Source organism: Delphinapterus leucas, chromosome 2 (assembly GCF_059928025.1).
Source record: "Delphinapterus leucas isolate spDelLeu-1000000601 "Yukka" chromosome 2, BTC_Dleu_Yukka2, whole genome shotgun sequence".
Lineage (NCBI taxonomy): Eukaryota > Metazoa > Chordata > Mammalia > Artiodactyla > Monodontidae > Delphinapterus > Delphinapterus leucas.
Genome location: NC_143130.1, coordinates 35,499,559 through 35,526,271, shown reverse-complemented (window position 1 = coordinate 35,526,271; position 26,713 = coordinate 35,499,559). Strand labels below are relative to the sequence as shown.

Sequence of the window (26,713 nt, the reverse complement as noted above, 5' to 3'; positions counted from 1 at the left end):
AAAGGAATATCATTTCTGTTCTTTCAAAACAGGCAAATATTTAAGAGATGGATAATATCAATATCCAAGATTGACAAAGAAATGGAGAAATGGACAGTCTCATCCCTAGGGACAGCCATGTAAAGAATAAAAGCTCTCTTTGGAAATCTACTAATAGGTACTAATGTTTCAAACATATGTTCTTTTAACCTAGAAATTTCACTTTCAGGAATTTAGCCTAAGGGAGGGAAATGTATATACAAAGATATTAATTGCGGCATTATTCCAAAAACTATGACTTGAAAACAACCTAAATGCCCAATCATAAAGAATCTGTTGATTACAATTTGTAGTTATATGAGAAGAAGTAATATGTCCTCACATACTGTTAAGTAAATAGAGAGTAAGAGAGAGATTGAGGTTATAAAATAGCGTGTGTTATAGAAGCCTATTGTGGTAAATATATTAGCAAAGAGAAAAGTCAAGGACATTAAATAGCAAAAAAAAAAAAAAATGAATGGAGGAGTTATCTCTTTATTTTCTATAATGCCTTAATACTTTACAAAAAGCCTGCATTACACTTATAATCCGATGGTATAATGTGGCTATTTTCATTGGCCAGAAAGTAAAGGTATAAACCCCTGACATCTGCATGTGGATCCTGGGGCAAAGCTAACCAATTGAGCCCAAAGTTGGAGTAGTGAGCCCCTACCGACAAAGCTTCCATTTCCAAAAGTCCTCTGACTCCACATACTTAATGCTTCATTGTTTTAAGTGATGTGAAAGCTACATTTTTCTTTCAGAGTATGTTGTCAAAAAACCAAAGGTTCTCTAAATGTTACACACACACCATACATACACCTCTCACATGCACATCACTCCACTCAGATATTTCCACACACACAACAGACACACACGCACACACCGCCCGGAGATCCTCTCTTCCCAGGGCCGAAAGGCAGGTCAGACCCACACAACACCCGTGTCAACAAATGCCCAAGCTGACCTCTAGTCTGAAGGCTGGCGGAAATCCCCCCATGAAGACTTCTTAGGATTTCCTAACCATTTAAGTCACCACAGAGCACTGAGTAGAGTTCCCTGGGTTATACAGTAGGTTCTCATTAGTTATCTATTTTATACATAGTAGTGTATATATGTCGATCCCAATCTCCCAGTTCATCCATAGCTGATTCAATTTGCAGCGCGGCAGAAACTAACACAACACTGTAAAGCAACTATACTCCAATAAAAGTTAAAAAAAGAAAAAAGACTTAATAGGAATTTGGACTAAGTGATGTCCTTGTCATTAGCTGGCCATTTCTAAATGCAGATATCAAACCCACCAAAATACTCCTTGATGCTCCTTCTTGTTTCCTTATCTGCAGAGATCTCAGCCCAGAGAGCTGGAAGTTGGGAGACCCAGAGAGGATCCTCATCCTCTGGGATGAGCTCTGGTCGAGCAGTCAGGACACCCCATCACAGCTCCTCCCTGTAAGACTCTGCAAATGTTGCTTCCACTCTTTTTTTTAAGCATTTACAAGTATTTACTACATACTGGGCCATAAGACAAGTCTCGAGAAATATCCAGGAAATGATATTACATCCATACATTTATAGATTTATACAAAGCTATGATTCAGGGGAAAAACAAGCTAACCCTATCAGTAACAGGTAGCACTTGGCCTTATGATGGTCAGTTTTTTTCATTTTTAAATTAATTTTTATTGGAGTATAGTTCTTTACAATGTTGTGTTAGTTTCTGCTGTACAGCAAAGTGAATCAGCTATACATGTACACATATCCCCTCTTTTTTAGATTTCCTTCCCATTTAGGTCACCACAGAGCACTGAGTAGAGTTCCCTGTGCTATACAGTAGGTTCTCATTAGTTATCTATTTTACACATAGTATCAATAGTGTATATATGTCAATCCCAATCTCTCAGTTCCTCCCACTCCCCCCTCCCCCCTTAGTAACCATAGGTTTGTTCTCTACGTCTGTGTCTCTACATCTGTTTTGCAAATAAGATCATCTATACCATTTTTCTAGATTCCACATATATGCGTTAATATATGATATTTGTTTATCTCTTTCTGATTTACTTCACTCTGCATGACACTCTCTAGGTCCATCCACGTCTCTACAAATGACCCAATTTCGTTCCTTTCTACGGCTGAGTAATATTCCATTGTATATAGGTACCACATCTTTATCCATTCCTCTGTTGATGGACATTTAGGTTGCTTCCATGTCCTGGCTATTATAAATAGTGCTGCAATGAACATTGGGGTGCATGTGTCTTTTAAAAAATTTTTATTTTATTTATTTTTATTTTTGGCTGCATTGGGTCTTCATTGCTGCGTGCGGGCTTTTTTCTGGTTGCAGCGAGTGGGGGTACTCTTCATTGCTTGCACGGGCTTCTCATTGTGGTGGCTTCTCTTGTTGCGGAGCACAGGCTCTAGGCACACGGGCTTCAGAAGTTGTGGCTCACGGGCTCAGTATCTGTGGCACATGGGCTTAGTTGCTCCGCAGCATGTGGGATCTTCCCGGACCAGAGCTTGAACCCGTGTCCCCTGCATTGGCAGGCGGATTCTTAACCACTGTGCCACCAGGGAAGCCCCACATGTGTCTTTTTGAATTATGGTTTTCTCTGGGTATATGCCCAGCAATGGGATTGCTGGGTCATATGGTAGTTCTATTTTTAGTTTTCTAAGGAACCTCCATACTATTCTCCATAGTGGCTGTATCAATTTACGTTCCCACCAACAGTGCAGGAGGGTTCCCTTTTCTCCACACCCTCTCTAGCATTTATTGTTTGTAGATTTTTTTGATGATGGCCATTCTGACCGGTATGAGGTGATACCTCATTGTAGTTTTGATTTGCATTTCTTTAATAATTAGTGATGTTAAGCATCTTTTCATGTGTTGTCCAGGACCAGATGGCTTCCACTCTCCAGCCTCAGTTTCTCCATCTGTGAAATGGGGTTATTAACCCTTGTCCAAAAGCCTTATTGGGAGGATGCGGTGAAACAAGGCAAAGCCCGGATGCACTTTGTGAGGCTTACATGGACCTCTTCTCCACCTTCGGGGAAGAGTTGGTCTCTGGCCTGGTAGACAACACACATGATAGCTGGACGTGCCCACCTCTGCCCGCTATGGCAAGACATGCCTACCTGCTTCCTGGCACCCCCACCCCAACACAAGCTGGAGCCAGCCTGGTAAACCATGTCTCCTTAACCAACTCCCCTGAGGGCCTTCCAAGGGCCCTCTGGCTGGAGACCAGGGGAATGACCAGAGGGCCCATTCACAGGCTCTGCTCAGGTTTCTGCTGACAGAGATTGGAGAGAAAGCAATATGAATGGAGCTCAGATGGACATAATCAAAGTGCCAGGGCTGCTGTCCCCTCCTCTCTCTGACCTGGATACTTTGAGCCAAGCCCAACCACCCAGCGTGGCCCGACCCACCAGGAATTCCTGGAGTTCCCACCAGGAACTCCAAAACCAGCAAGAGGGGGCCATTTGGCCGACTCAGTGCCAGCCGTGGGGAGGGAGGAGGTTGAGAGGGGATTTTCTTCATCCGAGCTTCAGATCCGTGGTTCTCAGCCTTGGCTGTGCGTTTGAATCACCTGGGGAGCCTTCTAAGTACTGATGCCCATGTCCCATCCTCAGAGGTTCTGACTTACCCATCTGGGGTGCAGCCTGAACAAAGATATTTAACAAATCTTTCCAGGGGCTCTAAGTGCACCAAGGTTGAGGCCCACGGAAGTGGATTCAGTTCTTTTCCTGATTTACACCTCTTCCCCAAACCCAGGGGAAAATGGTTTCCCTCCTGCCAAGGGCCCTAGAGAGAAGGAACCCTTGGGCTGGTCTAAGCTCCAGAAAGCAGGGACTGTGTTTTATTTATCACCATGTCCCCAGTGGCCCAGCCTAAGCCCTGGCACAGACTAGGGGCTCAGTGAACACTGGTGGGATGAGGTGTATGTAACTGAATGAGTGAAGTAATGAATGAATTCCAGTGGGGACAGGCTACCAAGTTCAAATCCCGCCCCTGCCACTTTCCAGCTGAGTGACTCTGCACAAGTCACTCAACCCCTCCACACCTCCGTTTCCCGTTTCCCGTTTCTGTACAATGGAGCTGATGAGGGGTCGGGGGGGAGGGGTGGACACTACTCCATAGAATTGTGTGAGGATTAAACAACTTAGCGGATCTGAAGCACTTAGAACAGTGTCCCTTCCCTGACGCTTCCTTGGCCTCTGTATCAGGCTTCCTAATAGAAAAGTTTACACGAAGAGAGCCTGGATTAGGAACCTCACTTCTGGAAACTCTGCTTCCATAAAGAGGGCAAAAGAGAAGTAAAGGTGGTCACAGTATAGGGACCTTCTTGGGAAAATCGAGACTAAATAAAGAAGCTTAGCCATCTCCCTTCTTTGGTTTCATCATTCGCGAAGAAAAATCAGCCTCACCGCGTCCTTAGACAGTTCCCAAGCCCGAGCGTGGGAACCGAGAGGGAAGAGTAAGGTTAACACGGTCAATCTCTCCCTCGGAACTGTCCCCACCTAAAAAAGGTAGGCTTGCGCCATCGTGCCCAGGACCGGGGCAGGTCCAGTTCAGCCACAGCCGGGTGTCTCTCCGTGGACCTCCCTGGACCTTCCCAGGGCTACCTGATTCCCAGGCCCTTCCCTCGCTCCAGACCAGGGTGTGTGCATGTTGCCTGTGGGGGAGGAGGGGGGGCCCGCAGGTTCTGAAAAATGGTGTCCTTTCTTCCTTCCTCTTGAGGGCTACGCGGCCGCCTATCCTCGCTGCAAACAGGCCAGGCCGGGCTGGGCGCCGCTCCCGGCCCGAGCGAGGCCGCTGCCCTCTGCGGCAGACGGCGGTGCGCGCTCCCCGCTCCAGCGCCCCGGCTGCCCGGCGGCCCGCGCGCCCTCCCGGTGCAGCAGGCGGGCGCTGTGACGTTCTCGGATAAATGCCGTGTAACTGTGTAGGCGAATGGGAGCTAAAAATAAGAGCGGAAAATCTATCATTAAGGTATCATTGCGCCAGCGCAGCTATTTGAAGGCTCCCATGGTCCCTGGCGCCTGCGTTTGAAGCCCGCCTTCAGGCTTTGGAGGGTATTTGCAGAAAACTCCCAGCAGCGGCTCGCCGGCCAGACCTCAGGGCGCAGGGGGTGGCGCCCGTAATTATGGCAACACTCAAAATAAAATAAAATAAACGCTCACCTCCCCCTCCACATCTCCGTCTGTATTGTCCTTAGGTCGCTGGGGAAGCCACCAGAAGTGGGGCTGGATGCTGAAATGAATGTGACCTGGCCGATTACGCAAATATTAGAACTGAAAGCTCTTTCAGCTCTGTTTCGCCATCCACCTTCCTCCATCCACCACGGATTAGAAAAATAAAGTACCAGGAGGAAGCCTTTGGAGGAGAAAATGACAAATGGGACTTAACCCCAGGTCTACAGTGCGCCGCGGCGGGGCGCAAAGACGCAAACTCCCGGGATGGCGAGCCTCTGGTGTTCCACTGGGTTAAACGAAAATTGATCCGATTTGCTTTTTAACACCCGTAGGGGAGAAGAGGAGATCAGGGGAGGGAGGACAGGATTTGTTTATGCGTGTGCGTCTGTGTGTCCGGGGAGGGGGAGGAGGCGCCAAGGTGCAGCCTGCGCGCGGCTCTGCGCCTCGGCGGGCTGCGTGCGTGTGTCCCTGTCCGCGCTGCTAAAGCGGGCTCTTCGAGGGATCGGCGTCACATGACTCCGCCTGCCCCTCGCCAGCGCGCAGCTCGCCAGTCCCTCAGTTTGCCCGGCGCCAAGGGAGGGTCGGGAAGCATCTCCAGGGCCCGGGGGCTCTGCGAAGCGGGGAAGAGGTTCTGGAGGGGAATGGTACATCTGGATTCCAGCAGCCGCGGCTCGGCGCCAGATCCCGGACTGTAGAAATTTGGGGGGAGGGGAGAGCGAGAAGGAGCGAGCGAGCGCCTGAGGGAGGCAGCGCGCACGGACAGGGGCTGCCGGGTGCCGCGCGGAGAAAATGTAAGCGCGTGGAGTCTAGCTGGCCTCCGAGCACCATGCAGAAGGGGATCCGGCTGAACGATGGCCACGTCGCGTCCCTGGGACTGCTGGCGCGCAAGGACGGCACGCGCAAGGGCTACCTGAGCAAGCGGAGTTCGGACAACACAAAATGGCAAACCAAGTGGTTCGCGCTGCTGCAGAACCTGCTCTTCTACTTCGAGAGCGACTCGAGCTCGCGGCCCTCGGGGCTCTACCTGCTGGAGGGCTGCGTCTGCGACCGCGCGCCCTCCCCCAAGCCTACGCTCTCGGCCAAGGAGCCTCTGGAGAAACAGGTGAGGCCAGCGCCGCGTCTGACCTCCCAGCGCCCGGGCCGCGGCCCTCGGGGCGCAGGCCCTTCCGCCGGCCGAAGGCGCCCGAACTTTAGTCCCTCTACTCGGCGCCCTCGGCGAGAAGGGAGGGTTGGCCTAAGCGGGCGGTGACCCCGCGGTGGCCAGAGGGGGCAGGACTGCGGACAGGGAGCGGGTGTGGGCTGCGGCTGCCCTTCACCCGGCGAGCTCGGTGGGAGGCGGGCGCAGAGCGGGCGAGACGCGGAGACGCGGAGGGGGATGAGGCGCGGAGAGAGATGGGCTCCCGCGGGAGACGTAAGCAATGAATGTAGACCCACATCCAGCCAGAAATGGTGCTCCCACCTCCACTCCCACCCGGGAGAGCCCCGGACCGGTGAGGTGTAATTCCCCGCGCTTAGGCACGGGAAGGGCGAGACGGAGGCGTGCGAGCGCCGCGGCCCCTACCTCACCGCGGCTGGGAGCGAAGAGGAGCCTGTGCTCTCTCTGCCAAGTTGGGAGGCTGCGAGGCCGCAGGGGTCGGTTAGGTGCCATCGACCGGTGGCGCACTCCCAGCCGGCCCCGGGCGCAAGCAACAAACCGAAGGGTTCCAGGGACCTTTCTGATGCGCCGCGGCTGGCGCCAGGGCCGCTGCGGAGGCCGCGGGACAAGTGGGCGCATCTCTCCTCCTCCGCCCCCTGCGCCTCCGCCACCGCCGCAGTCGCGGCTCTAGCGCTGCTCTAGCGTTTCCGGAGTTGCGAGGCTAAAAGGCCACGCTTGGATCTACTGGGGGGCCTGGGCAGGGCGCGGGTGTGCCTTTGGTGTGGAGGGATGGATTAGCACCAGCGGGTGCCGAGTGAGAGCACCAGACAGCGGGAGTGCAATTTTTAAGCTTGATGCACTCTCCAAAGGCATCTAGTCTGCCCCCCTCCTCTGGGAAGGTAAAGTCAAAGATAGTGGATGCTAAAATGTCACCGCTGGGAGGACCTGCGATCCATGGGGACCCAACCAGCTGGTTATTGCCTAGATGAGGTCACTGAGGCCAAAAGAGAGAAATTTACTTGCCCAGTGTCATGCCAGGAGTTGAGGCCACTTTAAGGTTCTGAGAAGATAACTGAGGGCTCAAGAGCAATTATCGCAGCCAGACTGGTGGTGATTGAATTGGCTGAAATAAAAGCATCCTTGAAGTCGCCCTCCTAATGGTAGAGACAGATCTGAGCTCAGTCCCCGCAGCACATCTCTTCCTTCCCTGCCCTCAGCCCAGAGGTACTGTGAGATGATTTCGAAGGCTGAGAAAGGTGGACAGGAATATTTGAGGGTGGGTCTCTGGGGATGGCAAGCCATGTGGCAGGTAGGGGCTCCCAGATGCAAAGCAAAGAGCAGGCAGCTCCTTAAGCTAAAGGCATAAATGGGGCCTGGAAGACACCTGGGAGACCCAGATCCAGGCTAGGCCAGAGATGCCCTCTCAGCCCTTGATAACCTGCCCTTTGCCAGCCTTCCAGAACATTATCAACACTTGTTGGCCAAAGTCCACCTGTACTACCAGTGGCCTATAGCCCCAACTGGTGCCCATCCTCGGCCCCCTACCCCAGAGCACAGAGCTGAGCTCCTGGGCAGGCAGGGAGAGAGGGCTGAAGGAAGCTGAGTTGTTGTTGGGCACACAGTGTGTGCTCTCAGCCCCTTGGACGCAAAGCCAGAAACAGGCCTGAGACTGAATCACAGCTCTGCAACTTCCTGTCTGTGTGACCTCAGTTAACACACTAAACTTCTCTGAGCCGCTGTTTCGTAAACAAAATGGAGGTAATGACACCTATCTTTCTGGGGTTTTGAGAACACAAATAATGTGTATGGAAGTGTGCCCACAATCCATTTTAGTTTGTTCTGATAAATATTAATTGAATCTGAATTATACCCGTCTGGACAAGGAATAGAGGTCTGACATAAAATGTTGAAGCTGAAAGGAACCTCAGAGAGATCGTACAGCCCACTCCTCCCATTTTACAGATAGGGAAACTGAAGAGCAGATTGGGAAGAAATTACCTACCTGTTTCTGATTCAGTGGCAGAGTCAGACCTAGAATTCACCCAATGTCTAAGAATTCCTGAAAATGAGATCTTAACGTTGATTCCAGATCATTCACCTCTTGGCTCGGGTGTTGAATCTTGCTAGCAGTGTATTATGGGAGGGACAGGAGTGCAAAACCACTTGACCATGTGTACACGTGGTCTGAGCCGTTTCCCCAGAACACCAACAGTCAGAGATCCTCAAATGTGGTCACAAGAGTAACCCTCCTGGCACAAGAGGACAGAAGAGGGTTGGGAATAATAGGGGGTGGTCTGGTGCTGCCCAGCTCAGGTGGAAATTTCTGTTAAAGATGTGTGCTTTGTTTCGTACACTTATAGAGATGTTCCATTCGACTCCAGACCGAGAGTTTGGCTCGTATGGAAAAGTAGATCCTGTTCCTTTGGTCTGCACGTGTCTATAAAAACTTCTGTCTTTTTCTTTTCTAAACCTTTGAGTAAAATTGACGGCCTCCGCAGCTGCTCCATGTTTCTCCTTGAGGGGGAGCCCCCATAGCACCCACAGAGCACCCTCATGAGAGGCCCAGCTCCAAGCCATTCTGTGACTGGGTTTGCCTTGTAAACCGCAGGAAACCTTGATTCAAAACCTGCTGGGCATGTGGCAGAGAACCCATGTTAGGAGGCCTCAAAGAGGCTATCAGTTTGGACTGGCCAACACCTAGTGAAGACTTGGTTTTAGCAAGATGTCATTTTTATCCAGGCCTGAGCAGGCAGCTTCCATCTGGAGGGGCCAGAGATGGTTTCTCAAGAAATAGAAACCAAGTCTTGGCTGGGAACCACCCGAATGACAGGGATGAGTCAGGGACAAAGCACATAGTATGTGCTCAGGAGATACTAATTGAGCTGAACTTCCTGGTGTAGCTTGTCAATTCCACATTTCATGTCCTGAGGACTGACTGTGCACCAGTCCAGGCCTGGTACGGGGTCATAGGCCCAGGAAGCTGGATGTCACAGTCCCCGGCCCCCAGGGAAGATTAACACAGATAAAGATGGTACCTTACACTGTGAAGATGCTCCAATAGGATAGGATGCTCACCTTACACTGTGAAGATGCTCTAACAGGAAGGGCTCTCAGGGTGCTCTGGGAGCCCAGGCCCATCCTAACATGATGGGCTATCGTCTGGCTGCTTCTACGCTGCTCTGACAGCGTCTGTGGTAGCTCTGGCCTGGAATCCCGAGGCCTCTTGAGATCGGAGGGGCACAGCCGCGCTCCTGTGCTGACTGACAGTTGCAAGCACCCCTCTACACGCTGGCCCGAGCCCTGCTTGCTCAGCCCTGACCTCCTCACCTCTGACCCTACAGCCCACACACTGAAGGCCCAGAGGCCCTGGACTTCGAATTTGGGTTCAGAGATTGACCCTTGGGGTTCTTGCCCTGCTTAGGCATGGAGTCACCCCACACTGGCTTTTCCCACCCTCACTCCCAGTCCCCCGAAATAGAGCTTCCAGCCCCAGCTTCTCAGTGGTGGACTTGACCAAACCAACCCCAGCACTCCCCTTACCGCCCCCCGCCCCGCCCTGCCCAGACTCTTCCTGATTCCTGTAAAACAGAAGGGACACAGATCCCTTCAGCTGGAACCTCAGCACTGATGTGGGCAGAGGCTCCGGAAGCTGGGGGTGCCCATTAGCACCTGTTATCCACCCAGTGGGTGGCTTTCCCTGGAGACAAGAGGAAGTCCCTCTCCTGGTCCTCATTCACAGGACACATTTCTGGTTGGCCTGGTGGATACCTGTTCACAACAGCCCTAAAGCCATGAGTGTGCCCGGTTTACAGATGAGGAAACAATCTCACCAGCACCACCCAGCAAGGCAGCAACTGAAAGGCTCTCTGGCTTTCTGTGCAGCTGCGCTGTCTTCACCACAAAGCCTGCCTGCCTGTTGCTGTAGCACATTCAGCCCTCTGGGCCAATCAGAAAAACACAAACGTGAATGTAGGGGAGTCAGTGTACTCGAAAAGCAACCCCCCCCCCCCAGACACAGGGACACAGGGACGTCATGCACACACGTGGTGCCAGCAGCTCAGCCCACGATCCTTGCACCTATGGAAGGGCCAGCAGGGCTGCCCCACGGTTCCAGACCAGGCCCAGCCCAGCAGGTGTGGGACCCCAGGGGTAAGTGTGTGGGGTGCCCATCTCCCCACCCCAGCCCCCAGATATTTCTAGCACTGAAATGAGGTTGAAGCAGCTCAGTAATGACACCTTAATTGGGACAAGGAAGTACCAGGTCCTTGCCCCTCTGCTTGGCGACAGTGGGATGAAGGTCAGAAGCAGACTGTACACACACAAGCCTACACTAAAGTCTCACTGCCGTTTGTGCGTGCCGTAAACATTTTGGCTCTCGGTGTGAAGCCCATGCTGGGTCTTGTGGATACAGAGAAAAATCAAACTTAATCCTTGTCTTCAAAGGGCTCACAGTGGAGTAGGGCACTCTCCCTAGACTCACTCCCACAGTAAACACCAAGTGCCAGAAATTCTCCATCCTAAGGAGTCCGGACTCTCTCCCTGCCCCTGCCTTGGTTCAGGAGCTCACAGTGTCAGGGTTGATGTGTTGAACTCGCTCACATGGTCCCATCCCGCCCCACGCCAGTCCCCTGCCACACAGCACGCCACCAGAGTGAGCTTCTAAAGGGCACACCTGACCGTGTGCTAAGCCACTGAAAGTGTCACTGGCTCTCATTGCCTTTAGGAGAAACTGCAGATTCTCCAACGTGACCTGGAGGACCCAGCGGGCTCCAGCCTCTGCCTGCCCTGCTAACTCTGCCCCACCCTCCCATCCCCCTCCTTCCTCACCCTACACCTGCCTCCTCTTTCCCACCTCAAGGCTTCTGCAGAAGCTGCTCCCTGTGCCTGGAATGATCCCCGACTCCCCACAGCCTTTAGTGACCAACTTCTCCTCCTCCTAAGACCTCCTTTTAGGTCTTAGCCTAAAAGTCACCTCCTGAGGGCCTCCCCTCACCGCAGGAGCTAGAGGAGCCCCAGGTCCCCCATCACAAGCAGGGACAACCCTCTCTCCTTCATCCATATCGCTTATCAGGTTGGGATTAATTGATGTATTTGGCTGGTGGTTTGTGAAGGGTCTTCCTTCCCCTTAGAAGTAAGGGTCAGAGTGCATGTTTTACATACAATACCTCCCCTAATCGTCCCAACAGCCCTGTGAGGTTATACCTGGTAACCCATTTTTGAGATGACCAAACTGAGGCCCAGAGATGGTAAGTAACTTGTTCAAGGTTACGGAGAGCATATGTGGCAAAGCTGGCATGTGAACCCAGGTCTCCCTGACTCTAAAACCTGAGCTCTCCAAGCACAAGCACAGCATAAAGACTTGGGCTGAGGGACTGTGAGTTTACCATTCTCTGCCGAGATAAATGAAAAATGAGGGAGAGACAGAATTAACAGCAAGCGAAATGATGCCACTGCCTCTCTGGTGACATCTGCGAAGCAGCTTTTGTTTCTGCTTGGGTTGGAACCTTGCACCTCGAATCCCAGGAGTCAAGGATAAACACCCCAAGGCAGGCATCCTCACCCTGCAGTCCCGTTTCCCTGGAATCCGTGGGAGCCTGGAGCCGGCGCCCATGTGTACAGAGCCAAGAACAGGACTCAGCCCCCGATGTTTATGCAGGAGAGTTGGTGACGCGTGCACTTGAGGGGGGCCCAGAACACTGCCAACGCCCAAACACCTCCGTAAAGGCGGCTGTCGTGCAGGGAACAGCTGGGAGCCTCGGACTCCCCCACTGCCCGTCATCCGCTGCTCGGAGAGGAGGGCGCAGCCTCGACTCCCAGCTCATTCACTGAGGGGTTTCTCTGTCTCTGGCAATGACGCAGCCTTAGGTAAAAGTTGTGGGTTTCGAGCCACACAGACTGGCTTTGGATCCTGGCTCTGTCACCTCCTACCTAGGGAAGGTCTTATTGCTCTCTGAGCGTCAGTTTCCCCATCTGTGAGATGGAAACCGTAACACAGCCTACCCGGCAGCCCTGTTCTGAGTGTGGTACTTGATGCTATTTGTAAAGCCCTAGCGTAGCACCGTAGGTCCAATCAATTCAATGTAGCTGTTGTGGCTTCAGCTTTCACCTTTAGGACAAGGCTCCTTCTGCATGAAGCAATTACCCAGATCACCTGGGTCTCTGGCAGGTTTGAAGCGAGTCAACACGGAGCCCTGACCCTGGATATAAAAGTAGGATGGTAAATCTTATCTCAAATAACCTATGGGTTTCTGAGAATGTCTGAGCAAGCATGCCCCTGAAAGAGAAAAAATGGCTGCAGGAGCTTCCTTCATCCCTGGCAGCCACACCTTCACCCAGCCCCATGGATTTCACCTCCTGAATCTCTCTCAGACCATCCACTTTTGTCCCTCTCTTCCTCCAAGGCTCTAGTCCAGACAGCCATCATCTCTTGTCTGGACTTAGGTGGGGGCCTCCTAACAGATGTACTGGTCAGCATGAGTGGAGTCATGCTGCAGTAACAACCAAGCCCCAAATCTCCAGGAACATGACAGAGGTTTATTTCTTGCTCATGCTTTAGGTCCCGTGCGGTTGGCAGGAGGGCACTGCTCATTGTGATCGCTCAGGGACCCAGCCTGATGGAGATTCATCCTGACACTTGCCTCCACAGCTGCCACAGCCAAGGGCAGAGAATGTGGCAGATATCTCCCTGGCTCTTAAAGCGCCCCCCGGAAGTGAACCATGCTGACCACATGACCACAAGGCAGGTCATGTGGCTTCAGTTCAGCGGTGGTGGGGACGTGCAGACCCACCACATGCCTGAAAGCAGGGCTCTAGAGATGCTGGGAGAAACGTCTCCCTACATCCGCTGCGTCCCGCCATCCCCGTGCCTCTCCGCAGCCAGACCACTTTCCAAAATGCAGATCTGATCACCACACACACACACACACACACACACACACACACACTCGAGTAGCTGAGGAGAAAGGCAAAGGCGCCGTCTTGATGTGTTTAATGACAGAAAGCAGAATCTGTGCTCACACTTACAGGGGCATCTCCTTCCAGCCTGGGGGCATCAGGGAGACTCCACCAAGAAAGGGACAAGTAGGACAGGAAATGTAGGTTGCAGGGTAGGCAGAGCTGGCCCCTAAAGCCTGTGTGCAGGCTGCAGAGCTCAGTGGGGAGCCAGCAAATGTCTCTCCTCTAGAGACGGACTGCTGTGATCTCTGTGCTGGAGAGATCACGGCAGGGTGAGAAGAGACAGAAGGACGACCCATCTGGAGGCAGGAGGTCAGGTCAGAGGAGGCTGTAGAACTGAGCAGTAAAAGAGGCCTGAATCTGGGGAGTGCCGAGCACTGAAGGTTCCCCCTCCACTCCCATCCCAGCCGGTCACTGCGTCACCATGTCACTGAAACCTGGGCTTGCGCTGTGCTACAAAAACCATCCCAGGATGCACCCCACAGCCTCTGGGGCTTCCCACCTCCAGGGCTTGGTGGGCAACGGCAGGGAGTGTCAAGTTCTCATCCCGTGAAAGCACCAGGTGCTGTCCTACCATACCTTCTCCTCCAGCCACCCCTCAGATAGAGCACCTTTGCAGCTTACAAAGTCCTTTTCAGGCTTAGCATTTCCAGTAACCACCAAAGTAACGCTGCTGTTACTGCAGTTCTGCACAGGGGAGAGAGAATCCCCGTTTGGCAGATAAAGCTCAGATAGAGGGAGCTCATCTCCCAACAGATGCCTGAGTGTCTGTGTTGTGCCAGACCCCGAGCTGTCACCGCTCATAAATGTCAGCCCTCCTTGTTCTAGATTGTTCAGGTCAGTGGACATCCAGGCCAGCTGTTAAATTCAGTAATTTATACTTAAAGACCAGATCTTACTAATCCAGCAAGGCTAATGCAACTTCTTTGCCCTGAAAGAAAGAGAGAATTATTTTCAAGAAGATACTTCCTAGTTGAATTTTGATTTTTTTTTCAACTTGGAAAATCTAACTCAGACCTTAAAATAAACTTCATTTTAGAAGAGTGAATGAATGAATTTTTAGCAACCTTAGCCAGTATTCCAGAAACCCATCTAGAAATTCTGACAAGCTTGATCTAGATTGACTTTTCCTCTGTCAGACTATATGAATAAAATATAACCAACTTTATTTAATTCTCTTAGACTCTTAGCCACACTCAAGAAATGAGTGAAATAGCTTGGAAGCACCTAGTCAATCATGCAGCATTCTCTGTGTGCCCACTCACCTTGCCCCGAGCCTGCCGCTGCCCTTCTACCCTCTTTCTCCCGCAAGGGGCCTTACCTGCCCTCCGGCCACACTGGTTGTCACCTGGGCTCCCCTCACCTCTGGTCAGATCCACAGGCTTTGGGGACCTGGGGGAAGGGCTGGTGTTCCAAAAGGAGAGCCCATACGGTGTGGGCACAGGTGAGGAGAGGCAAGTAAGTAATTACATCTGAGAATTCCTGGTAGCCTGGACAGAAAAGGGAAACAAGCTGGTTATGGGACACCCATTGCCTCCTGGAAAGACGTGGTGCAGTTCCTCAAGCATGAGCACTTGTATATCCAGGGACTTTCATAAGGGGGACCAGTGGGGAAGTGATGACGATCTCCAGGGCAGAATCACTGCAAGAACAGGGGCCCACCCCGTCAGTGGCTCCCGTGGGCTCTCAGGGCAGGCTAATCATGTTTGGTGGAGATCACTCTCCAGTACGCTGGACCGCTGGGGTCCGAAAGAGGAGTGTCCTGGTGACCGGGAGCGCAGGGTGCATGTTGGAGAACCTGGGGAGTGGATGGCCGGCTGGGCCTCTCATACAGCCACTGCCTTTTATTTTAAAATTTTAGAATTGGGACTTCCTTGGAGGTCCAGTGTTTAAAACTCCATGCTGTCAATGCCAAGGGTACAGGTTTGATCCCTGGTCAGGGAACTAAGATCCCCACATGCCACGTGGCATGGCCAAAAATAAATAAGTAGGTAGATAAAATTTTAGAATTGGTAATATATTACCGTGGTTCGACATTCAGAAGTTACAAAGAAGCGTACACTGACAATGCTCGTTTCTGCCGCTGACTCCAGCAATCCAGTTCTCCTCTCCGAAGGATTTTGATGTTACCAGTTGCTTATGCATTCTTCCAGAGGCATTATATATGCAAATATATGCAAAGATGTATAGATCTATGGCCATATATATGCACATCTGTATAATTATACAAGTGGTAACGTACTACAAACGCTATTCTACACCTGTTTTCTCACTATGTTGTGGAGGTAGTTCTCTATAAGTATACGGATCGTCCTCATCTTCTTTACAGCTGCATAGTATTCCACTGTGTGGATGTGCTGTAGTTTATTTAGCTAATCTCTCGAGGGACATTTGGGCAATTTACAGTCTTTTTAAAATTACAAACAGAGCTGCAATTAATAAACACCTTTGTGCATAGGTCATTTCTAACAGAAGGTGAAAGACAGACATGTCCAGACTGGAATTCATTCCTTCTTTCAGCAAACGTCTAGAGAGGCTGTTGGTGGGAGGGGGAAGGGCAGGCTTGTTGACTTGTGATGACAGATTGAAAGGTGTTCGTGCAGGACCAGCCAAGCCTGACATCTGTGGCTGTGGCTCATGGGGTCTGGAGTAATGTACATGGAAACACAGACCATTCAGCAGCAGGAGCTTGGAGGATGACACAGTCCCCCAGGCCACTGGTCAAGCACTGCCTAGTTCAAGGCTGACTCTGGGAGGGAGGGACTTTCACTGGGCTCTCCAGCTCTGACATTCCTGTCTCTCCTCCCACCTCTGTTCATGTCCCCAGGGGGCAGGCAGGGAGTAGAAGCAAGCGAGTGATAAGGTGTCCAGGAGGTCGGTCCCCGGCAGCAGCTCTCAGCCCTGGGACTCTTAGGAGCCCATAGGAGATGGGGGTCTGAGACAGGCGCTCATCCCCGGGTCAGAGCAGAGGTCACGGTGCAGTAACCAGGCCCTGGGAAGGCCAAGACTTGAGAACCCAGAGGCAGAGGTTGGTGAAGCGAGGCCACTCAGAGCAGGGGGGAAGAATGTCATGAAGTGGGGTGTCCAGACCCATACCAGCTGAGCCACAGCCATAGGGCAGGATAGGTAGGTCTTTTCTGGATTGGTGTGGGAGCACCAGCGGGGTTGCTCGAAGCCAATACTTCTGTTGAGCAGGGCCATTTGGGACATACTGTGCCCAGTGAAGCCCCTCTGTGTGGCCAGCATGAGGCTGGTGCAGCCAGAGCGGGGAGGGAGCACCGCTGAGAACCGTGCATGGTGCTGCAGAAGCCCTGAGAGAGGGCAGAACACACTCCCAGGGTGGCCTGGCCCAGGTAAGAGCGGGATCTCTCCTGCGAGAGCCAGAGAGCAGACAGGCTTCCCCTGGGATCTCAGCGGTGAGAGGTGGACAGGGACCTCAGGTGATGGGGAGCCTAGATGGATAGCCCCTTATAGAGGGAGAGATGGACTCCAGCCAGAGCATCTACACACACACACACACACACACACACACACACACACACACACACCGCTGAGTCCCCTTCAGGTTCCCTCTGGCACTGTCCCCTCCGCACTGGGACTTCGGGAGCATCGGGCAGAGAGGACTGCCAGGCCAGGGCCAGCTGGGACTGTGGTCCCAAAGATGGACCAGGAGGAAGGAGCCAGGACCCAGTGGGGGAGAAGCTGAGCCTGCCTGACCAGGCCACCAGCGCGCACCTACTAAGTGGAAGGGGTGGGGTTGACCTAGAGTGGTGGTATCCATCCTGCAGCTGACCCCAGCCCACCTCCCCCTTGGAGGAGACGGCAAGCAGGGCCCCAGACAGGACAGTGGGTCTGGATTCTGGTCAAACAGGATGAATCAGAAGGGGGCAGGACCAGGGGCAGGGAGACCAGAGGGGACAATGGCCCAGGTGGGAGATGAGGGAGCCTGGAAGCAAGCAATGAGTTTGGCAGAAGGCAGAGTTCCAGAGATATCCAGAGCAACTGAACATCAGAAATGAGAAAGGAATGGGAGCTAAAGGTGATGGAAGGAATGCCCCGAATTGCTGGTTCGTAATCATCCTTTGATCTTGGCACAGCTATGACTCCAGTTTCTAAGCCTCTCCCATGCCTCCTGGGTGTGTGCACGTGCATATGGATTGGTTTTGTTTTATTTTTTTGAGGGGGGTTAGTTTAAAACAACAGGAATTTATTCTCTCACAGCTCCAGAGGCTAGAAGTCTGAAACCAAGATGCCTGCAGGGCCATGGTCCCTCTGAAGTCTGGAGGGAAGAATCTTTCCTTGCCTCTTGTAACTCCTGATGGCTGCTAGCGGTCCTTGGTGTTCCTTGCCTTGTAGACGCATCTCTCCAGTCTCTGCCTCCCTCTTCACATGGCTTTCTCCCCTGTGTGTCTGTGTCCACGTTTCCCTCTTCTTATATATTAAGGCCTCTTCTTATTAATCTGGTATGACTTCATCTTACCTTGATTACATCTGTAAAGACCCTATTTTCAAAGAAGGTCTTTTTCTTAAATTTGTGTTCGAGTAGAGTTGATTTACAATGTTGTGTTAGTTTCAGGTGTACAGCAAAGTGAGTCAGTTACACATATACATATATCCACTCTTTTTTAGATTCTTTTTCCTTATAGGTCATTACAGAGTATTGGGTAGAGTTCCCTGTGCTATACAGTAGGTCCTTGTTGGTTATCTGTTTTATATATAGTAGTGTGTTTATGTCAATCCCGGTCTCCCAATTTATCCCCCCCCAACCTGTCCCCCCTTGTAACCGTAAGTTTGTTTCCTACATCTGTGACTCTGTTTCTGTTTTGTAAATAGGTTCATTCATACCATGTTTTTTAGATTCCACATATTTTCACATAAGGTCTTCTTGACAGATTCTGACGAACATGAATGTTGGGGGAACGCTGTTTGTACCCAGGCATGTGAATGCACATGTACATGGTTTTCCTAGTAACTGTCCACTGGTAGGTTGATTAGACCCACCTCTTGGGCTTTGCAAATGATTCGGTTCGTTTAAAAACCATCATGAGCCCTTTTATGAACCAGGAGCTTTGACCACACCATCTGTTTTACAGAGCCCTGTGAGATGGGTGACAGCCTCCCCTTTTCGTGAAAGAGAAAACGAGTCCACAGAAGTGAAGAGACACGCTGGAGACACCGAAGCTAAATAATAAATAACAAATTTAAACCCAGGCGACTCCAAAGCCTGGCATGTGCCACAACTCCAGGGTCCCAAAGTCCCCGGAACACTGGTTTTCTGGAATGTTGGTAGATCTTCCCAAAAATGAAAACAAAAGTGTTCCATGGTGGGATAAGTTCTGGAAGAGGGTCCTACATTGCAGGACTGTTCAGTGCCTTTATGAGGTGAGTGGGCCTCCTCTCCCTGAAGAGATATAAGCCTCGTTCATGAAAAGCCAGTGCCCACACCCTTCCAGCCAGCTCACCTGCCCAGGCCTGAGAAGCAGATTCAATGCCACCTGCTTTATGGCTTTTGCTGTTAATCAATTAATGAATAAGCCGGGCTCCCATGCCATGCTGACAAATGCATTCAGTCGCCCATTCAGCAAATGAAGTCTATTCCATGCCCAGGCCGAGGAACAGTGCCAGGCTCTGGGGATATTCTTGGTCAGGAATCATTTATTTGAAAGCAACAGGAGCCCATTCAAAGCAGCTTAAGGTTTTTGCTTAAGGAGGACTCTTGGAATAGTTACAGTGATAATTAATGGAACCCAAGGAGAAACCATGTGTCTGGGTCTCCAAGGCCTGGACCCGGAACCATGTGTCTCCGCCCCACCTTCCCCAACTCCCACTCTAGTTACCAGGTCTCCCATCTCCGCTTTTCTCTGAGACACTTCCACTTCCTTCTTTGTCATTTGTACTTAGAGTTCAGCACACACAGCTCATTCATTTGGTCTGTCTGTGTCACTTCCAAATAACTGGGAACTCCTGGCTGCATAGTATCTATGGCTGCTCTAGGCATTGACTCCAGGACCGTGCATCTCTAGGAGAACATGGGGGGATGGGGGGAGGGGAAGAGGTGCTTCTGCTGCAGACATTGCTCCCTCTTAGGGGTTCCCAGCACTGGGTGAACATTGGAACCAACTGGGGGGCTTTGAAAAATACCAGTGCCTGAACCGTGTCCTCTCCCTGTTCCCCTTCTCCCACGTTCTGCTTTAATGTGTCTGAGAAGGGGGCTCAAGCATCCGTGTTTTCTTAGATTCCCAGGTATCCCTAATGTGCACCCCAGATTGAGACTCTCTGCTGTGGTAGGAAAGACAGTAAAAAGTCATTACAGGACTTCCTTGACGGCCCAGTGATTAAGACTCTGAGCTTCCATTGCAGGGGGCGCGGGTTCCATCCCTGGTCGGGGAATGAAGATCCCGCATGCCACATGGCGTCCCAAAAGCAGGAAAAAAAAATCACTACAAGTTGATAATGGCTTTGATGAGGAAGTACGGGGGCAGCACATCTGACAGTCTAGAAGGAGCAGGAAAGAGATACACTAAGACCTGATGGTGTGGAGTGCCCGTACCTTGCAGAAAGCATTCAGCATCGTGGGCTTTCGTGTGTGTCATTGATCACCATGAGGTAGACAGTGTCTGGGTTATAGTGGGGACTGAAAAATATGGGTTGAATTCACGAATGAGATATCATTCAGGTAGAGAGTTAAAGGTGGAGAGAACTTGATTTTTCATGATTGAGGCCACTTGTGTGTAGCTGACCAAGGCAAGTGTTAGTGTCATGCCCATTGGCCAGAGGGAGATGCAGAGGTTGCCCAGAATCCCTGGCTCTGAGCAGCAGAGCCAGACCCAGACCCGGCTATTGGGACTTCCACCTCCTACACCTTTTGTAGGGTGACCAAGCGTCCCGGTTTGCTCGGAACTGTCTTGGTCTTAGTGCTGAAAGTCCTGTGCCTGCGGAAACACTTCAGTCCCAGGCAAACTGGGATGGTTGGTCACCGTACCTGTCAGTGGTTTCCCAATGTTCTCCGTCCTGTGGAGGTGCCGCGGCCCTGCCAGCCAGCTGGGACAGGCAGGAGGCAAGGGGAAGGCCAAGCAGGCAGGGTTCCAAGCCTACCTCCCCAGCCTGCAGAGGCTCAGCTCTGCTTTAGCTGTGCTAGATAGAAGTTTATTACCATACAGGCACTTGGGACTTTGGAAACAAAGGCCCATCCTGAGGCAGGAGGGGACGTAGATCCAGCCCACAAAGGCATGGGGCAGCATCAGTCAGTTAGTGGTCAGGTGATACAGGGCAGAGAGAGGGCATCCTGGGGACCAGGCATGAGCTGAAGCCCAGGATCGCAGCCTGGTGAGGCCCCAGTTCTAAGTATAGTACCTCGAACCCAGATGAGGCCACAGGTGTGCTTCTAGAACGCTTCCTCCAGCCAAGATAAGGACCCGAACATGACTCTGGTCTCAGAACAACCCCAGGTGTGATTTCTGAGTCCCTTCCTAGGAGTTTGGTAGTCCCAGGTGTAGTTTCTGGATCAATCCCTCTTAACCTGCTGAGGCCTCAGGTGAAGGTCTAGACCAGCGAGTGGCTCTCCACCTTGACCACACATTAGGATCACCAAGGGGCGCACAGGCCACACCCAGACTAGTGACAGCAGAGCCCAATGTACAGTCAGGGTTGAGACCCACTGGTGGAGATACTTAGCAGCCCAGGTGAAGCCCCAGGCTCTGCCCTGAACCTGGTACGGCTCCTGGAGTAGTTTGGAATCGTTCTAGGGGTCTGAGTTTGATGCTTAGAGGGTTTCGGGATCCATCTTGGGACTCCTGGTGGAGCCCCAAGTCAAGGTATCCATCCCTCACTTCAGGTCTAGGGAAGCTCTGTGGAGGCCCCAGGTGGAGCTCTGGGCCCATCCCTGCAGCCCTGGTGAGGCTCCAGGAGTAATTTCACCAAGCCTTGCTTCTTCTTTAATGAAGCCAGGGATGGTCCATTGGCGGTTTCTGCTTCTGTTGCATTTCCAGATATGTCCCAGCAACTCTAGCTGGGCCTGTCAGGATTCCACATTTGAAATGTGGGTTCCGGAGGAGCCCCTGGGTTTATTTCTGAATTTATACCACATCCTTGATCACATATAGTGTGTGAGTCCTGATCAATGTCCCAGGGAGGCCTCAGATGTGGCTCTGTCTTGACTGGAGAGTTCTAGAGTGCCCCAGGGCTGATTCCAGAACAATGCTTCTGCTCTGCAGAGGGGTCCAGCCAGCACCCACATGAACCCATACGGTCACATCATTTTGGCAAACATGGCTAAGCTCTTGTCCCATGGTCATGCTGAGGCCCACGTATTGTTCTCAGTGAGTCCGCCAGACTCTGAGAAGCTTTGAGGGAGTTCTGGTTGGACAGAATGCCCAAGGTGTGGTCCTGGTCTCATCACAGCAGCTCTAGTGGCCCCAGTTTGAGCCCGGTGTCCACTCTGCCACTCTGCAGTGGTTCACCTCTGGCCTCGGCACATCCTTGTAACTCTGGGTAAGCCCAGGGGTGGTTCAGCTTTCAAGGGTGACCTGGGGTCTGTCAGAGCTCTGATCCAACACCAGCTGAGGTGATGGGGCTGTCTCAAGAGCTCTGATGGTACCCAGGGTCACTGTTCGTCCCTAGAAATGATGGATATTGATAGCATTTCCCCAGAATCCTCAGAAACACCCCCATTCACCTGCTAGACCACCAGCCTTGTGAGATCCTCAGGCGGAGGAGCTCCAAGATCTGAGTGGACAGTAGGTACCCAGGGAAGGTGTGTTATTCCGGCTCCTCTTCTTTCCAGCCATGTGGGCTCAGGCAAGCGGCTTGACTTTTCTGCACCTCAGGTTCCTCTGCAGTAAACAGATAATAATACCTGTTCCACCTGGTGAATATGGGAATAAATGAGATCACGGGAAACAAGCATCTGTGTGTTCACCACCTCTCGAGAGATGGGGAAAGTGATTAGGTGGCCACCGCAGCTCCGGCTTTCACCTGCTCCCTCGCAGGGGGAGGACAGCCAGCTATCTGCTTCCTAGGAAAGAAATGAGAGACATTGACTCTGCAAAACACACACACACACACACACACACACACACTTCTGGCTGCCACCAAGAACGACAATTAACAGAAAGACAGTCATGTCAGCGGAAGCTAAAAACAAGTTTACGTGCCTCATCCTGCTGGTCCCTGCTGCCTGGGCCCCGAGGGACGGAAGGACAAGGGACAGCGCCCACTGACACAAGGCCGCACCATGGCCTGCGGTGCATCTTCTGAATGGGCAGGCCTCGGGGGCCCTCTCTGCACCTCACTGCCTGCCTCTCTCCTCCTAGTTTCACCAGGACCAGACCCAGGAGGCCTCCGCAGGTGGGGCCCCCAGCACTTTGCCTGTGCACCCTCTCTCTGGCTGAGCCAGCTTTCCTCTCCGCCCCGAGGCTGACACCCCCGACCCCTGTCTGCAGCCTGCAGAGACGTGGCCTACAGGCACACAGGGTCTGCATGTCCACCCCCCACCCCTGACCCCCTGACACCTGCCCTTTATCCTGCCCATGCCTCCCCCAGTCTATGGCATCCCCACCCACCTAGTTGCTCCAGCCAGAAACCTGGGCTTTCTGGTCTCCTCCACCCCATCCCGCCACTCAGCTCCACCACCCAGGCCCTGCCCCCTGCCCAGCCTCCTCCCTGGCATCCCTAACCCCACTGCACGACCCCTCCTACCCACGAGCACACCATGCGCTCTCGATTCCATCAACCGAAATAAAACCTGGACCAACCAACGCCTCATCCTCTGGGAAGGCCTTCTGCTTTCCCTGGGCTGAATCAGTGGCTGGCTTTCTCTGGGCCCTTTTTTCTTACCTCCATGACAGTAATGATCGTTGCACTGCGTTCATTATAGCAAACACTTGTACTTACTAGATTTCGGTCATTGTTCTAAGAGCTTTACACGTATTCATTCATAGAACGATATTACAGATGTGTGTCTCTCGTTGGCTCCTCTGCTCCCCTGGGAGCTCGGGCAGCAGACCCCACATTTGCCCAGCTCTAAGTCGGTCACTGCACCCAACACGAGCTGGCTTCCAGTGGGCTCTGCTCGGGTCTATCTGTTCATTGCTCTAACTCCAGGACCTAGAAGAGTGTGTTGAAACATTTGTGTGGAGTGAATTAAGTGCATGCTGCCCTGAATTGATACCCGGTCCCCAAAGGGGATGTTCTCTTGGTGTGTTTTCTCTGCCTTTCTCCCAGCATACCTGATGGTTTAAAAGTGGCTTTTTTGCAGTTTGTTGGTAAATAGGACTTTGTGGGGTTTGCTTCCTTCTTACAATAGCCTAAGCATAGGTTCTGTTACATGGTACAAAGCCTGCCTTAATAGAGAGTTTGAAACCGCTAAATAGAATGGCGTTCCGATGATCACGAATAAGGAATCCTTGCCTAGCAGGTGTGGCAATGAGTGCTTTGCAGAACAGCCAGATCGTTAACGGGAGACGCTGCCGCTTCCGTGCCGATCACCCTGGTAATTGGAGCTGTCTTCTTCTTGGTGCAGCATTATTTCACGGTTAACTTCAGCCACGAGAACCAGAAAGCCTTGGAGCTGAGGACAGAGGACGCCAGGGATTGTGACGAGTGGGTGGCAGCCATCGCTCACGCCAGGTATGTCTCGCCCACCCAAAGGCCCCGTCCTGAGCAGACTCAAACCCCAGGAGGGGAAGGCATGGAGGAGGAGGAGATGGGGGGAGGATGGAAGCTGTAAGAAGGGCATCTTGACAGGCCCACCCTTAGAGCCCCGGAGCTCTGGGACGTGCCTCCCTGGGGTGCACAGGGAACCAAGGGCCCTGAGGAGCAGCGTTACAGCCTCCTGCCCCCTTCAACCAGATGAGCTCCTTTTTTTCATACTAGAAGAACCGAGTACAATTTGGTTGGTTTACAGGGCTTTATAGCCACAAAAGGCTAAGACCACCAGGGTTCTAACCCGGATGCTGCAGGAATGGACTAGTCCTGTCTTTTCTCTGGGCCTTGGTTTTCTCATCTGTAAACTGAAATTCTGTAAACCTCTCTGAGCTGGGATGTTCAGGGATTCTAGACCTGCTCTTCCCTTCATTCCCAACAATGTGTACCCCTCTCTGGAGGGATTCACTGGGCCAGGTGGGGAGAAAAGCAAAAGGAGAATGTATGCTGCAGAGAAAATGGGGGCTCCAAGCTGTGTTGAGCCTTCCTGGGTCTTGGGGAGATGATGGGCTTGTGGGCTGGGGTGTGGCCCCCAAGCTAACAATCCCCTGGCAGAGCTAAGTACTGTCAGGGGGGATGGACATCCAGACTCACCCCTTTGAGCAGTAGATCTTTCTGGCTGAGTGGATAATGGTGTGTTCCTGTGTCTACTTTCCAGTAAAGTGTAAGCTCCTCGGGGCAGGGACTAAGTGTGATTCTTTGCATCCCCAGGGCCTTATAAAGGTATAGACAAGTTCTCAGCAGTGTAGATGGGAAGAATGCAAGGACGAATGAATGGATAGAGGTGGGATGTTGAGTTTATATGTGGAAGGTGAATGATGGATCAATAGAGGGTAAATGAATGATAAATGGATGAGTGTTGAAAGTATATGTGAAGGACGGATGGATGGATGGATGATAAATCAATAATGGGTAGATGAATGTTGATGGGTAGATGATGGATCCATCAGGTGAAGATGGATAGATAGATGGATACCAGAGCCCTTCCTTGAGCCTTGGATCAAACCAGCTGACCAGAAACCATTTATTATGGCTATAGCACTGACCTTGACCCTGAGTTCAAGCCACCTCCATCCCTATCCTCAAGGAGTGTCCAGTCTAGCTAATGGAGACTAGGTTCTCACCTATGAATCAATAGAGTCAGGCTCTGAGTGTGGTACTGGGCAGACAGGGATGGATGCAACACAGGTATTCCCCCAGGGCTACCCCAGCCTAGTCAGGAAGACACTAGACAGATGTACAAATAGCTCCGGTGCATGAAGGCCGTGTTAAGTACAAGGCACCATAGGAGACATCTCCAGGGAAATGGGAGAATCTGGGGGATCTGGAAATAAGGTGACATTTGACTTGAAAGGGGAGATTGGAGCCTCATATCTAATGAGTTTAGCTATGGGCACTTCGGCCCATCCACCAGCCCCCAAAAAGCCTTAAATAAAGGCAGTGATCTAGGAAAGACAATTCCAAGAAAAATGAAGAGACAAAGTTTGGGTGTCAGAAGGTTGATGAGGTTGGACATCGGACTGGAACCAGATCAGAACGATCTTGAATACCCAGCTGAGATGTTTGAGCTTTCCTCTGTGAACAGTGGGAAGCCATCAAAGGTTTTACACCAGGCGAGCAACATGATCAGAGCTATGATTTGGAGTGGAAATTGCTGGCATTGTGGAGAATGGAATCAAGCAGGAAGAACCCAGATTCAGGGGAAGCAGCTGGACCTCAGGCTCCCAGCACTAAACTAGAACCAATAGCAGGGTTGTTTTGAGAACCAAATGAAATTATTTATGTGACAGGGCTTTGTAAGTGTTGAGGTATTATAGAATTCTAATTTGGTATATACTCTGGATACCCAGGACTACATTGACTTCGAAAATCAATTCATACCAAAATTTTCTAGAGACAATGAGACACCACTACCTGTGGAATCTACAAGGGCTGAATTGAAAAAGACCGACAGTAGCAAAATTGGAGAGGGGGTGGAGTAGCCATAAATCACATGATGCTAGTGGGAGCATAAAGTGGTTCAGCCACTTTGAAAAATTGTTAGGCATTTCCTTTAAAAGTGAGACGTGCACCTACCCTGTGACCCAGCAGTTACACCTCTTAGTATTTAAGAGAAACGATAAACATCTACAAAAAATCGTGTATGCAAATGTCCTTAGCAGCTTTTTGCACAATAGTCCCAAAACTAGAAATAACCAAGGTGTCTATCAACAGACAGATGTAGAAAAGAACCTTAATACATCCATGCGATGGAATACCGCTCAGTAATAAAAAGGAACCCAATGGGAGGGAGGCTCAAGGGGGAGGGGATATGGGGACATATGTACGCATATGGCTGATTCACTTTGGTGCACAACAGAAACTAACACAGCATCGTGAAGCAATTATACTCCAATAAAGATCTATTAAATAAATATATATATATATATGTAACAAAACAGATGAATTTCAAAGTCGATAGGCTGCGTAAAAAGAGCCAGACACAAAGTAGTACCTGCTGCCTGATTCCTGTTGTATGAAAGTCTAAGACAGGCAGAACTCAACTGTGGTGATAGAAATCCAAACAGTAGTTGCTCGTGGGGTGGGGATTGACAGGGAAGGGGCACGAGGGAACTCCCTGGGGTGATGGGAATTTCCTTTATCTCGATTAGGGTGTATGCATTTATCTACCCGGATCCAACTGTATATTTAAGGTCTGTGCTTTCCATTATATGGGCA

General features: G+C 51.5%; 1 protein-coding gene across 2 annotated transcripts in view; it reads left to right on the top strand.

Annotated features, from left to right (window-relative positions):
• The first annotated feature begins 5,272 nt into the window (after positions 1-5,272).
• The window catches only part of RASGRF1 (Ras protein specific guanine nucleotide releasing factor 1), a 103,551-nt gene continuing 82,110 nt past the window's right edge, over positions 5,273-26,713 (top strand). Inside the window, exons 1-2 of one of the 2 annotated variants that reach the window (XM_022554604.3) lie at positions 5,273-6,307; positions 23,814-23,920. In XM_022554604.3, the coding sequence (XP_022410312.1) occupies positions 6,032-6,307; positions 23,814-23,920 (383 nt within the window). In that variant the 5' untranslated portion in view covers positions 5,273-6,031. The remainder of the gene's footprint in view (positions 6,308-23,813; positions 23,921-26,713) is intronic. The other variant, XM_022554601.3, reaches the window with a different exon arrangement.